Source organism: Chionomys nivalis, chromosome X (genome assembly GCF_950005125.1).
Source record: "Chionomys nivalis chromosome X, mChiNiv1.1, whole genome shotgun sequence".
NCBI lineage: Eukaryota > Metazoa > Chordata > Mammalia > Rodentia > Cricetidae > Chionomys > Chionomys nivalis.
Genome location: NC_080112.1, coordinates 71,888,391 through 71,903,523, shown reverse-complemented (window position 1 = coordinate 71,903,523; position 15,133 = coordinate 71,888,391). Strand labels below are relative to the sequence as shown.

The following is a 15,133-nucleotide window of genomic DNA, read 5'->3' as shown; positions in this document are numbered from 1 at the left end:
AACCTTAATATCTGACAAAATAGACTTCAAACTAAACTAATCAAAAGAGATAAAGAAGGGTACTTCATTCTAACCAAGGAAACAATCAAGAAGACATTATAATCCTAAACATATATGCACTAAATGCTTGTGTACCCAATTTCATAAAAAGTGAACCACTGGAAATTGCAACAGGGGTCCTCTGAAACATTGGATCATCCGGGCCATCTGCTCCTATCAGAGATTTTTCAGAGGGCCCTCCTTGATCAAACCTTATTTTTCTTATCCAAGAATGAATCCACAGCCTCTCACTTCCTGTGGAAACAAAAGCAAAACATCTTCTCCAAAATAACATATCTTTTAACTTAAGTTTTGAAATCAAGGCATTTTCAAAATATATAGGTTGGATTAATCCAGCAGCATTCATAATCAAATGTCTTTTAGCAGCTGTTGTTCCTTCTTCATCAGTCAAACAATTCAAAGACAACACAATAACATACAGTATCCAGATTCTCTGTATACTTTCCCTCTTGACATGGATGCTAAGCCTGGGCAGATGGGAGCTGGGAGCGCTAGTTTTTCTTCTGAACCCAGGTGACTAGGTTTGTGTCCTTCTCTGGCCTGTGCCAGCAGCTAAAAAGCCTCAGGCAAATAATTTTTTTTCATGAATTTGTATCCCAAAAGTTGGGTGGCAAATGGAGCACAATTAATAAAAACTTAGAATCAGAAATTAGGGTTCAACCTGAAGGTCAGAAAAGCAAAAGAGCCAGCCACTAGCTCTTACCTCTACCTCAGTCTGAAATGGTGATCCTGCCTCGCAGAATCACAGAACGAGACTGAGACTGAGAGCTGTCTCCTCCCGTTTTGTAATTCTCTCTAGTTCTGGGATTAAGGGCATGTACCACTACCACCTGGTTTCTATGGCAAGCTAGCGTGACTACTGGGATTAAAGGTGTGTGTCACTGATGCCTGGTCTGTAAGGCTGGCCAGTTTGGCTGTTTTACCTTTCTGACCCTCAGACAAGCTTAATTAAAATACAAATGACATCCCACTACAGGCTTGCATCCCCTGGCTTACTTACCTACTTTCTTACAGAACCAAGGACCACCAGCTCAGGGGTGGCACCACCCACCATGGGCTGGACTCTCCCTCATTGATCACTAACTGAGAAAATCCCTAACAACTGAATCTCATAGAGGCATTTCCCCAACTGCCTTCCTCTGTAATGATTCTAGCCTGTGTCAAGCTGACCTAAAACTAGTCAGCACATTCATCATCTATAAAATAGATGCAGTTAACAATGTTCTCAGGCTAGGTCACCTTAACCTGAGAACAACTCCTAACATTTTTGTTGTTCAAATGTAGTTGAAGGGGTTATGCCATCTACTCCCAATCACCAAACACTTGCCCTCCAGCTCCTGGGATTGTCCATGCCAGCAACAAGAGATAATAAAAATGTAACTGGATGGTTATTCAGCAATGATTTTTTAAAAATAAAAGGGAGGTATGTAGAAGAAATGTCAAAATAATCAGAATTAAAAGCTGAAGTGACTTTTATCAACCATGCCAAAAAGTAAGTAAAGAAAGATGATTGTGAAATAATAGATATCACACTGTAAATCTGCACAGAGACCACTACAACCTTCTACAAAAAAGTACTTTCTGTGAGAATCCTTGCACAGCAATGGTCCATTCAGTCTCAGACTAATGCTACCGTCTTTTGTAATCAAGACTACAGCTCTGGAGCTGCAAAGGAGCAGCTCTGAAGGGAAAGGTATCCCGACTCATTGAAAAGTCAGGCAATACCTGGAGCTGGGGTGAGGTGGGGAATGGTCTTCCTGTAAGATGCAGCAATCCTGCTCCTTTCCTAGAGAGAGCTGTTAGAGCTGAGCTCTGCTCTGTTCCCCTAAGGGAATGTCTCAGCAAAGGTTCTATTCTCTGCTGGTGAAAGAAAGTCTTCACCCAAAACTCTTTTGAGAAATAGATTTGGGAGGGAGGAGTACAGGAGAATGGCTGCCTCTACCAGGGTGGTGAAGGACAGCTAGCAACAGAAAAAGCAAAGGGGCTTGTATAGGTCTTCTTAGGGGTGGGGTTTTCTCAGAGAGAAGATTTTCTGCTCAGGGATTAATTAGTTTTTCTGCTCAGGGATTGGTTAGTTTAGTTGGTCAGGGGCAAAGTTGGCTCTGGTTTCAGGGCCAAACTGTGTTTCTTTCACTGGCCTTGTTTTTTTAGCCTTTTGACTCAGTTTTCAGGGCTAAGGCATATTTCTTTCACTGGCTCTGGTTCCAGGACCAAAGTACTCAGGGATTGGTTGGTTTCCTGCTCAGGGACTGACTGGTTTCCCTGCTCAGGGATTGGCTGGTTTTTGTGTCCAGTTGGTCAGGGACAGAGTTGGCTCTGGTTTCAGGACCAATCTGTGTTTCTTTCACTGGCCCTTATTTATCTATTTGTTTGTTAGTTTGTCTGGGATTTTTGGCTCTAGATTTGGAGCCAGGGCATATCTATTTCACTGGCTCTGGTTCCAGGACCAAAGTGTGTTTCTTTGGCTCTGGTTTCAGAGTCAGGGTGCTTTTCTTTAGCTCTGGGTTCAGGGCTAAAATGTTTCTTTCACTGGCTAGAGTTTCAGATCCAGGGTGTGTTTCTTTCACTGGTTCTGGGTTTAAGGTCAGGGTGTTATATTTCATGCTCAGGGGTTTGTTGGTTTCCTGTTCAGGGATTGGTTGGTTTCTTTGACTAGGCCTTTTACCCTACAGCAGGCAAGGATTGTTGTTCATAATATCTGATATAATTCTTCTAATTTTCATCTTTACAAACTCCTTTTTGTCTATGTAGTTCTTTTTTCATGTATTCTCCTTTTCATATTAAAACACAATATTTGTATATCATATAGAATACATTACAGTATTATAGTACATGTATATTAACTAATATTTCAAATAAAATTGGTAAGCCTCTTCAAACACTAATCATTTTCATGTATTGGAAATTTTGTAATCACTTTTAATTCATTTCATTTTTAATACATTTTCAAACTTGAATATAATGACATCACTTCCCCCATTCCTCTCTTTGTCCCTCCTATGTCCCTATCCTCTAACCCCTGCCATGTTCTCCCTTCACTCTCGAATGATAGCCTCTTTCTCATACATATATGCAAGAATTCTGCCCATTATTCCATGATGTTTCCTGAGTCATAGATGCAGATCTTTTTATCTGTGGGTATTATAATAATAAGACTTACAATTTCGTTAGTTAATAATTTAGAATTTTGCTGGTCTAGCAAAGTGAAGGTATTAATTCTCTTCCAAGATCCATGACCTCACTAACCCCAGGTAGTTGATTAGGTTCTGTTACTAGGCATTGTTGACAGAGGTTTCTGCCCCACCCTGTCCTATAGCTGTTTAATCCCAAATAAATCACACAGAGCTCTACATCAATTATAAACTGATTGGCCTAGTATCTCAGGCTCTTCTTATTAACTCTTTCTTACATCGCACATTAACCCATTATTCTTGTCTGTGCTAGCCATGTGGCTTGGTACCTTACTCGGCGATGCAGTCTCATCTTGCTTCCTCTGCACCTAGGTCATGACTTCAGACTGCAGAATCCTCTTCCCAGAATTCTCCTATTCTCATTGCCCCACCTCTACTTCCTGCCTGGTCACCCTGCCTATACTTCCTGCCTGGCTACTGACCAATCAGCATTTTATTAAAAAGTAATACAAGTGACAGGATAAAAGACCATTGTCCCACAGCAAGGCATTTCTCTCCTGTTGAATGGGACCTTACACATAAGAGTCACTGTTAGACTTTAGAAATATCTTACCATGCTGGCCATTGTTGTTCTTCATAGGTGTATCTGGCTAGGACTATTAATTGCTTCCCTTACATGGCAGCTTGTACTATAGAAGCTAGACCACAGGAAAGAGGCTTTCAGGAGAGGTCCTGCTCAGTCTAAGACCCATGCCCTGTGTGGTGTGTGTGTGGTCTTCAAAAATAGGGACTTATCTTCAACTTCCAATAAGCAACCAAGGACAACAAGCCTACATTGTTAAATATAATGGCAGTACTCCCCCTTTTCCTCCCTTCAGCTCCTTCCATGTCCCTGTCCTTCAATTCCACCCATGTACTCTCCTCACCCCCAAATTGATCTATCTATCTATCTATCTATCTATCTATCTATCTATCTATCTATCTATCATCTATCTATCTATCTATCTATCTATCTATCTATCTATCATCTATCTATCTATCTATCTATCTATCTATCTATCTATCTATCTAAATATCAATCTATCTCTATATATGAAATATTTATGAGGGTATTGATATATATGCAATCATTTTTGTCTCTGTAATCCCAGCTTCCGGCCTCCATCTTTGGAGTGCCCCTCTCCTGAGCCCACCAAACCTTGACCTCTCCCCAGGAAAGATCAAGACCACTCCCACAGTATATTTATACTGCTCCCCAGAAAATAAACACATGGTCTTTGTTCTTCCTCTGTGGTGGTCTTGTCAGCTTTCTGTTCCCCCCTCCCTCGGGGCCACCTGAGAGCACAGGCATCCAATTAAACCTGGATATCTTTTAATTTGGTCTGATTGGGATTATTTGCATCGGCAGAGAGGCTCATGTTTAGGAGTATTTCTAACATTTTGGAGGTCCCGCGGGGAGAGGGTCCCATGGGTTCAAGGCCACATGTTGGAAAGTGCCCTTATGCACATGTCTTCCGCCAGGCTCAAATTGGCTTCCAGGCTAGATCGGCTTCATCTTGGTGAGTCCCCCCCTTTTTTTGCTTATGCTACTAGGGTTTGGGGACACATTCGTGTTTACTGTTGTCAAATTTCTGGCTTTTTATTGAAGTCATGATCACACCATGAAAGTCCAATCCAAGTGGCTGAGCCAGGCTTACCTGAGGTGAAATTGTGCGGCCAGAGATGCTTACCACTCAATTTTCACAACCCCATTTTTGACTCAAGAGTTGTCCCAGTGGATGCACTGTGATAGACTTGAGCCCCACAATTGGGCATAGGCTGCAAATGGGTTCCTGCAATTCAAAGCCAGATTTGTTATCGCCCCTGGGCTGCCTCCTACAAAATCTTTATAAATTGGGACTGATATAATCTGTTCTGAAAGGCTAATTTCGCCATGCACTAAGATTTGTCCTCAATACGACCTTGACAATGGGATGCAGTGGCCACCAGAGGGTACTCTTGAGGTTTTTGTCTTCCAGGACCTAGAAAATTTTTGCCACTGCGGGGATAAAAGGATGGAACTCTCATGTGCTCACGGTTTCTGGGCACTGCACCCTTGCCCCTCCCTCAGCACTGGTTTTGGTTGCCAGGTTCACAGGGCCTCCAAATTCCCTGTCATCTGGGAATTGGGATCCTGATAGTTCTGCCATGACTGTGCATCCAGAGTCCCTGGCCCCTCCCCTACTCCCTCAAAGCCTTGCTATCCAACCCCCTCCTATGGAAAAACGTTCTCCACATTCCTGCCCTTACCCACCCATACTTATCCCTTCCCCAGCCAAACAGGAAGTTCAAGGTTAATTTTCTCCCTATTCACCTTCCTCCCCTCCCCTCCCCTCCCTCCTACTGCTTTTCTCTACCACCCTATGCCTCAACCTACTTCTTGGACCCCCTCTACACACTGGACTAATCCCTCCCAATCCTCCTCCATCTTCTCCCTTACCAGATCTCATCATAACTGTAATTCTTTTAGCCACCCGTAAGTCTGCACTTCTGGGTTCTAAAGCTGGAGCATGTACCCCTGTGTGCGCATGTGTGGGTCGCCCACCATCTGTGTCATCCGTGTCTGACACAAAAGCCCCTGTACGCAGGCACAAGGCTTAGCATCGCCTGTCATCAGCGTCTGATGTAGGCACGTCTTTCCCCTTGTGCACATGTGCTAGGAAGCCTTTAAAAGCTGGACACGCCATTTTTACTCCCCCTCTTCTTTCCACACCGTTTCCCTGGGCCCGTGAGCACAAACCCTCTTAATAAACTCCTACGTGGGTTTGTTTGTGTCTCATGTCCTCTTCTCATTTCCACCGGACATTTTTATCTGGTGCCAAGAGATTCGCCCACCCCAGGCCCCTATCCCGGGGCCAGAATTTCCAGGCCCAGTTCCCTGTCCTGGGGCCAGGACCTGCCCTGGACTCCTGGGACCAGAATCACAACTGGGAATTTTCTCAAAAATGACCTACATGATCCATCTGCCTGAGCGCGGCCCCTCGGAACAACACTGGCTTCTAATGGTGAGTCTTCCCATTCTGGCCAGCTTAACCATTTCTTTGAACCTGAACAATTGACCATTGAGCTCCTGGAAACCCTCTGGTGTTCCTAGAGACAGGGAGACTGCCCCCAACCACGGACTTCAAGGCTTCGGTTGTTCCCTTCACTGGCATTCAACTTCGGCTCTCTTCCCTACCTCAACAGACTCCACCACTTAACTGTGTGTTTAGAGACATTTATCTCACTCATTCATTTTTAGTTATGCCAACCTGTCCAGTACCTCTCATGGGAAGGGATTTTTTAGCCTCCATTTCTTTTGCTCCTCCCATTTACCTTACCCCAGACTTGCCAGCAGCTCCACTTCTCCTTCTCCTAGCTCCCCAACCTTCCAACCCTAACACCTCTTTTCCTCTACCAGCCTCCCAAGTAGACCCCCAAGTCTGGGACACTCAAAACCCCTTTGTTGCTAAACACCATTCCCCTATTGTTATCCAATTATAGGACCCTACTAAGTACATTACCCAAGCTCAGTACCCTCTCTCTCTCTCCAGAGCCTTAAGGGACTTAAGCCTATTATTTCTGACCTTTTAAGGAAAAAGCTACTTTGCCCCACCTCTTCTCCCTTTAACACCCCTATACTTGCTGTTAAAAAATCTAATGGAGCTTATTGTCTGGTTCAAGACCTCCAGCTCATTAACTCTGCAGTGGTCCCTCCCCACCCAGTAGTCCCTAACCCTCTCACCCTTCTATCCACTATTCCTCCAGGAACCTCCCACTTCTCAGTTCTAGATCTCAAGGATGCTTTTTTCTCTATTCCTCTCAGCCCTCAATCTCAAAACATCTTTGCCTTCACCTGACTGACACTCATTTCCCCACACAGCTCACCTGGACTGTCCTTCCCCAGGGATTCCGGGACAGCCCACACCTGTTTGGCCAGGCTTTAGGTTCTCACCTGCTCTCACTGTCTCTCCCTAAATCTAAGCTCATACAGTATATGGATGACATTTTACTTTGCAGCCCATCATTGGAGATCAGCAAAACTGATACCTCCGCTCTTTTAAATTTCCTGTCCCAAAGGGGTTATAGAGTCTCACCTTCTAAGGCCCAACTGTCTGCTACTCAGGTTGTTTATTTGGATTAACTATAACCCCAACCCAAAAGACTTTCACTCTAGACAGAAAAAAACTAACTCAATCTCTTGCAGTTCCTTCCACCAAAGAAGAGGTTTTATCATTCCTAGGAGTGGCTGACTTCCTGCATTCCTGGATCCCCTCTTTTTCTCTCCTCGCCCGCTCCTTATATGAGGCAGCTCTTGGCTCTCTGCATGAGCCCCTTCTCCATCCTGTTACTAAACCCTTCCAGAGACTCCAGCAGGCCCTTATTCAGGCTCCAGCTCTTCATCTTTCAGATTTAACATGCACCCCTTCTCTTTATGTACCAAAAAAGGAGGGATATGCACTTGGGGTCTTAGGACATCAACTGGGACCTTCTTTTGCACCTGTAGCATACCTGTCAAAGAAGATGAACCTCACCACTCGGGGCTGTGCACCCTGCATACGTGTCTTAGTGGATGCTGAGCTTCTTATTCGTGAGTCAAAAAAGCTAACCTTTGGGTCACTCACCACTGTCTTCTCCCACCATAATTTGTCCCACCTCTTAACTTACAAAGGCTTACAACCCCTACCCCCTTCCAGAGTTCTTTCCCTCCAAGTGGCACTGGGGGAAGATGTCACACTCACTTTCCAATGATGCCCACCCCTTAATATCTCAAATCTCCTACCTCAACCTAATGTTAATGATTCCCCATCTCATTCTTGCATTGAGATCCTAGAGGATCTACTGCCCCACCCCTCACATATGCAGGAGGGCAAACTGTCCCAGGAAACTTATACCTGGTACACAGATGGCAGCTCCTTTCTTTATATGTGACAGGACCCATAGAGCAGGCTATGCCATAGTATCAGATACTGAGATAGTGGAGGCACGGGCACTCCCTGCCCATACCACTAATCAACAGGCTGAGCTGATAGCTCTTACCCATGCCTTCCAGTTAGCAAAGGGACAATCTTTAAATGTTTACACAGACTCCAAATATGCCTTTCATATCCTCTTGTCCCACACGGCTATCTGGAAGGAGCATGGGCTTCTTACAATGAAAGGAGGATCCATAACTAACTCAGGTTACATTATGGACCTGTTAAAAGCCTCCCATCTCCCCAAAGCTATAGGAATTATTCACTGTCAGTCTCATCATACCGACAGTTCCATTATTTCTAAGGGAAATAACCAGGCTGATCGAGCAGCTAAAACAGCAGCATTCCAAAGCACAAACCTACCTCAATCACCTCAGGGGATTCATACAGTACAGCCCACACTCTCACAGATACCCCCTAACACCCAACAAATTCTGCCCTACCTACATTAGCTCTTTCATCCTAATAACAAAGTTCTGCTTCATTTTGTTAAGGCTCACCTCCAACCCACCCCTGAGGACATAAAGTTCCTAAAAGCTATCACTGCCTCTTGTCAAATCTGTCCAAAGTCAGATCCCAAGACCAAATACCGTAGCTTCCCTTTTCCCACCCCTCAGGCCAGGGGCTCCCTTCCAGGAACTGACTGGAAGCTGGATTTTACTCATATGCCCACAGTCAAAAGAGTTAAATATCTCCTGGTTTTGGTGGATATAATGTCTGGATGGGTTGAAACATTTCCCAGCACTAATAAGAGGGCCCAGACAGTCTCTGATGTTCTTCTCCGAGAAATCATCTACCGGTTTGGAATTCCAACCTCTCTTCAGTCAGATAAGGGCCCTGATTTCACTTCCCAGATTTCCCAAAACTTGTCTAAGGCTCTTAACATCCCTTGACATTTTAATATCCCATACCACCCTCTGTCTTCAGGGAAGGTAGAACGAACTAACCACTCTTCGAAAGACATTCTTGTTAAAACGTCACAGGAGCTTCACCTTGACAGGGTAAAACTCTTATCTCTGGCCCTCCTTAGCCTTAGGGCCCTCCCCAAAAGCCCCCTTTTTATCTCACCTTTCAAACTCACGTATGGGCGGCCAGTTTTATCCCCTGGCCTCTGACCTAAAACCTCTCCCCTTCCTGATCACCTGCTTACTCCCCTACTATCTCTCCTACGCTCTCTACTGTGGGATTTTACCCACCACTCATTGTCTCAACCATGTGCTAACCCATGCCCACCGCTGATTAAAATAGGAGATCAGGTATTATTTTCTCCCCCAGGCCAATGTCCCTCACCCTTTTCCCTTAAATGGCAGGGTCCTCTCAGAGTAGTTCTTTTGACTCCCACAGCTGCCAAGCTCGAGGGAATTCCTCATTGGATTCACCTGTCGCATCTTAAACTGTTTACTCCTCCAGCTCAAGATGACCCCTCATACACAGTAACTCAGATAGGACCCTGTTCCCTTAGGTTCCAGAGGACACCAAGTTCAGCCTCTCTTACTCCAGTTCAAAGAAAATAAATAAATAAAGGTCCCATCCTTATTCAACTCTCTTGTGCCAATATACTCTCCTTTCTCCTCTTTTTCCTATATACAACTTCTCCATATACCTCCAATGTCATGATTAAATTTCCAAATAACCACTCAGCTGTTATTACAGGAACCATCATCAAACATAGAGCCGGAGGTACAAGGATTGTCAAAAGCCCAGGTGGTAATAAACAATAATAAATTTGTAGCCGCAAACTCCAAAAAATCTCACAAAACAAACCTTAACATAACAGGCTCGTCACTGACTGCAGCAGTGTCTCCTGGATTTTGAGGTAATGCCATCATGCACTCTATTGTCATAATCATACACTGTTAATATATCTAAAATTTATTTCTTTCCAAGACATTTTTATAAGCTCCAGGGAGCCAGTTTGACCCACCTAAATGAACCGGACTCACCCAGAATAAGTATCATTTAACTCTTTCTTTGTCATTCCTGGTCTCGGGAACCCCTGAGCCCCCCACCCAATCTTCCATCTTAAACCTTCCTTCTAGTAATCACTAGTATCTATTTTTTTTTCTCTCCCAAATATAATTTTTGTCTTTCCAGCATCTTGCGAGAACCAAGCTGCCAGATGACCCAGTTCCTCGAGCCCGGAAAATAGTCTTAATCAGGCACCCCAGGATGTGATCGGACATCCCAAACTCAACGCCCACAAAGTCAGCATGAAGCAGTTATGAGAGACCTTGCTGTGCCTCATTCCTACCCATTAAGATCCTCAAGCCCCCAATTTTTATAATAAACGAAAGGGTGAAATGTAATTCTTTTAGCCACCCGTAAGGCTGCACTTCTGGGTCCTAAAGCTGGAGCATGTACCCCCTGTGTGCGCATGCGAGGGTCACCCGCCATCTGCGTCATCAGTGTCTGACACAAAAGCCCCTGTACGCAGGCACAAGACATAATATCACCCGTCATCAGCGTCTGATGTAGGCACGTCTTTCCCCTTGTACACATGTGCTAGGAAGCCTTTAAAAGCTGGACACGCCATTTTTACTCCCCCCTTCTTTCCACACCGTTTCCCTGGGCCCAAGAGCACAAACCCTCTTAATAAACTCCTACGTGGGTTTGTTTATGTCTCATGTCCTCTTCTCATTTCTGCTGGAAATTTTTAATAACCCTGCCCTTCTCTGCCCTCTCTGGGAGGTAGTGGGAGCTGTTGGTATTATTAAAGTCCATGTTCCCTTCTCTCTTCCAGATATCTCTCAAATAGAAAAGTAGTTGGGTTTCTTCTCTGCTAATCCTTCTGTTCTATCTGTCCCAGGCCTGCGATCTAACCTGGCATGACTTCTATGTCATCCAGGTTTCTATTCTGACTCCTGAAGAGTGAAGTAGAATTCAGGAGGCAGGTAGACAGTATGAAGACCAGACTCACCTAGTAGACAGTGCAGTCCCTGTGGGGGAAGTGGCCATGCCACCCACAGAACCATATTGGGATTATCAACCTGGCCAAAGCGGTCAACAGAGGTGGGACATCATGGTTTGTTGCCTCCTTCAGGGTATGGAGATGGTGTCAGAAAAAGTAGTTAATTTTGATAAACTTTGAGAGATCACACAGCTAGCTGACAAAAACCCAACCGTTTTTTAAACCAATTATACAAGACCATGGTCCAATATACTAGACTGGACCCAGCCTCCCCTGCGGGAGCCATGGTCCTGGCTACCCATTTTATTTCTCAGTCAGCACCAGATATTAGAAAAAAGTTTAAAAAGGTTGAGGAAGGTCCCCAAACCCCCATACAAAAATTGGTGAGAATGGCCTTTAAAGTGTTTAATGCCCGAGAAGAAATAGCTGAGTCCTCCTGACAGTCAAGGCTGCAACAGATGGCAACACTCCAAGCTCAAGCCGTAGCAGCTGCCCTCAGGCCACCAGGACCCCCAGAAGGTGGACAAGGGAAGTCAACCACAAGTCTCCATCCTGGCAGAGTTCAACCTAAGTCAACCTCACCAGCAAGCTGCTTCAAATGAGGTCTAAATGGGCCTCCTATGACGCCATGCCCCATCTGCCAGCAACCTGAACACTGAAAATCACAATGCCCCCAGCAGGCTCGTCTTCTATGCCATTCCACGGAGGTCCAGCCTCACCAACATCAGCAACTGATGAACTTCTCGGCCTCGCGGAAGATTGATGCAGCCCAGACTTTTTGACTCCCATAGCCCTCTCCAAGCCTACAGTAACACTGCAAGAAGCAGGCAAGTCTGTTGCTTTTCTTTTGGACACGGGAGCTACCTACTCTGTTTTAACATCTCACTTGGGCCTTACATTCCCCTCACCAATTTCAGTCATGGGGGTAGACAGATCCCGCTACTCCCCACTTACAACTTTGCCACTGCCCTGCATTCTTGCAGGGAAATTCTTCTCTCATTCGTTCTTAGTTATACCTGCTTGCCCTGCACCTTTACTGGGTTGAGATATCCTTAGCCGCTTCAGGGCCATACTCACTTTGGCCCCCACACACTCTCCTGAGTCACACTTTTTTCTCACTTTAATACCCTCACATGTTTCTACCCCAGACTGTTCTGTCCCTACCCTCCCTGATCCAGTAGATCCCCAAGTATGGGACATTTCCACTCCTGTGATTGCTACTCACCACTAGCCAGTGCTAGTTCACCTTAAAGATCCTTTGTCCTTCCCTTCCAGACCCCAGTTTCCTATTTCTGAAACCCACCACCAAGGCCTTGAGCCTATTATCACCCGCCTCCCATCTCAGGGACTTTTCTTCATTCCTGTTGACTCACCCTGCAACACTCCAATCCTTCCCATGGGTAAGCCCTCTGGCGCTTACCACTTGGTTCAAGACCTCTGCCTCATAAATGAGGCAGTCATTCCAGTTCACCCAGTGGTTAACAATCGATACAATCTCCTGTCTAACGTCCCTCCTACCACCTCCTACTTTACTGTTCTGGACCTAAAAGAAGTTCTGGCCTTCTTTACTGTCCCTTTACACCCTGACTCATACTTCCTTTTTGCCTTCACCTGGGAGGACCCTGATTCCTGGTCCTCCAGACAACTCACATGGACTGTTCTCCCTCAGGGTTTTCTAGACAGCCCCCATTTCTTTGGCTAAGCTCTGGCTCAAGATCTCTCAAACTTTGACCCAGGTTCTAGTACACTTCTCCAGTATGTTGATGATCTCCTTCTCTGCATTCCTACATTGTCACTGTCCCAACAGGCCACCTCTGCACTCCTGAACTTCCTCAGATCCCTGGGATATCAAGTCTAACCAATGAAGGCTCAGCTGTGCTCTCCTACAGTGGTATATTTGTGTGATCACTTTGCCTGGGGCCTAAGACCCTCACCTCTGACAGGGTCCAGGCCCTGTACGATTTACAGCCCCCAACCACAGGGGCTCAAATTCTCTTATTTTGGGGCCTGGTAGGGTTCTTCTGCCATTGAATCCCTAACTTTGCCATTACAGCCAAACCTCTGTACCAGGCAGCCAGAGAGACCTCCATGAGGCTTCTCACCCACCAGGCCATCATCTGCCACCACTTCTCTCTACTGTGAGATGCCCTTCTAACAGTCCCTGCCCTTGCTCTTCCAGACCCCACAAAGCCTTACCATCTCTATACAGATGAGAGGTCAGGAGTGGCCACAGGAGTTCTAACCCAACAGGCTGGGCCTTCGAATTGGGCTGTTGCCTTTTTATCCAAACAGCTGGACCTCACGGTATGTAGATAGCAACTGTGCCTGAGAGCCCTGGCAGCAGCAACTGAACTCACTCAGGAGGCTCTCAAGATCACCTTGTCCAGGCCAATCATGGTATATTCCACCCATCACCTCTCAGACCTTCTGAGACACTCCTCTCTCTCTCCTTGGACTTTCATGAGTCCAGGTTTTTTTACTTACTGTTTCTAGAATACCCCCAAATTACTTTGGCCTCCAGTCCTGCCCTAAACCCCAGAAACTCTTCTTCCTGCTCCCTCCCACTCTGGCACCTCCTCTACTCTTGCCCAGAGGCTGTAAAGGCTTTAGCCTCACCTTGGCCAGGTCTTCTAGACCAGCCAATCACAGATCCCCAACTCACTCTGTTTCTTGATGGAAGTTCCCTTATAGATAAATCAGGAAACCGCCAGTGTAATGAACATGGAAAAAGATCCTTCTGAATAAGTAAAAAATGGGTATCTGTAGTGTAGGCAAAGTAGGAAATCTATAAGGATAAGTATAATATAGAAAATAGGAAATTAAGTAAGAAAACTGTGTGAAGTATAAAATTATTAAGGAGAAATATTAAGAGATCATTTTGCCCACTTGGAGGCTGCCACACTCATGTGGCTCTGCCAGAGGGTAAGGCTGCATCCAGTAACCTTGGTAACAAAAGTAATCTTGCCACACGAGAAGGACCCCCACCTTTCTGCGTCCAGTCAATACCGATAGCCTAGGACATCTGGCTATCAGAAGGATCAGACAAGAGGCAGTTATGAATGGGCATAAAAAGAAAGGCAGAAGCCAGGCAGTTATCTCACCATCACGATGTCCCTAACATGCTCTTGAGCCTCATAGTGAGATTCTCAGAATGCCCTGCTTCCTGAGAGCAGATCCTCTGAAGGCCCAGCCTCCAGAGAACAGATCCTCTGAGCACCCACCATGCGAGAGTTCAGTCGCAGCCCGAGCTGCTGCCCGTGGCCCACGATGAGCGGAAGCACTGCCTCCATGGTTGTGGTCACCGCTGTCACCACAGCACACCGAGCTTGGGCCACCATGCCACCCATGCCCCACGCCACCACCGCAGCCACCCGGCCCAAGCCTGCCGCCGCCTGCCACCTTAGCCCTCCGGCCACGGGCTTCTTCAGACCAGGACGCAGGGTGGTGGTACCTGCAGCAGAACATCCGGAGCAGAACATCACCAGACCACACGGCCTACACAGTCAAGAGTTGAGCTTCGTGGTCAATCATCCGGTGCAGTTGGGCATCCAGCCTGAAGAAAACCAAAACTCCTTTTTAGGGCTGAAGAAACCCAGAAGTCCTTTTCAGAGCTGAAGAACCCTTACAGAGGATGTCAGGTTGTATAATGCTATTTACACTCAAGTATGGAACTACGTAAATCTGAGATTAATGCATGAATGATAATTAGAAGAGCACAAATGTATTAATACGTGTGTTTAGTGTGTGAAATGTTAAGAGATATTTTATGGATAATTGGTAAGATTAGGAAATGTTAATTGATAAGTTGTATTAAGGTTAAGAAGTGTTTTATAGATAATGATGGAATGGAGGTTAGGAATTGGTTTAATGTATTAGGATTAGTAGGATTAATAATTGTGATATTGAATTGTTTGTGTGTTGCCTATCGTGGTCCTCACATGCATGCTAAGAGTGTGAGCTCCCTTAATGCGTTAGATATAGAAGCCACTAAATAATGAATCATTATAAAGACAATTCTCTTGGTTGGTCTAGTGACTCTT

The 15,133-nt window shown here is 45.5% G+C and overlaps 1 protein-coding gene across 6 annotated transcripts in view; it reads left to right on the top strand.

Annotated features, from left to right (window-relative positions):
* Window positions 1-15,133, top strand: part of LOC130867536 (doublesex- and mab-3-related transcription factor C1-like) — a 185,098-nt gene that overhangs the window by 82,644 nt on the left and 87,321 nt on the right. For 2 of the 6 annotated variants that reach the window (XM_057759579.1, XM_057759577.1), the window contains exon 1: window positions 14,509-14,731. The exons of the other annotated variants lie outside the window; for them this stretch is intronic. In XM_057759579.1, the coding sequence (XP_057615562.1) occupies window positions 14,725-14,731 (7 nt within the window). In that variant the 5' untranslated portion in view covers window positions 14,509-14,724. Of the gene's footprint in view, window positions 1-14,508; window positions 14,732-15,133 lie in introns of those variants that run through there. 6 annotated transcript variants of the gene reach the window in all.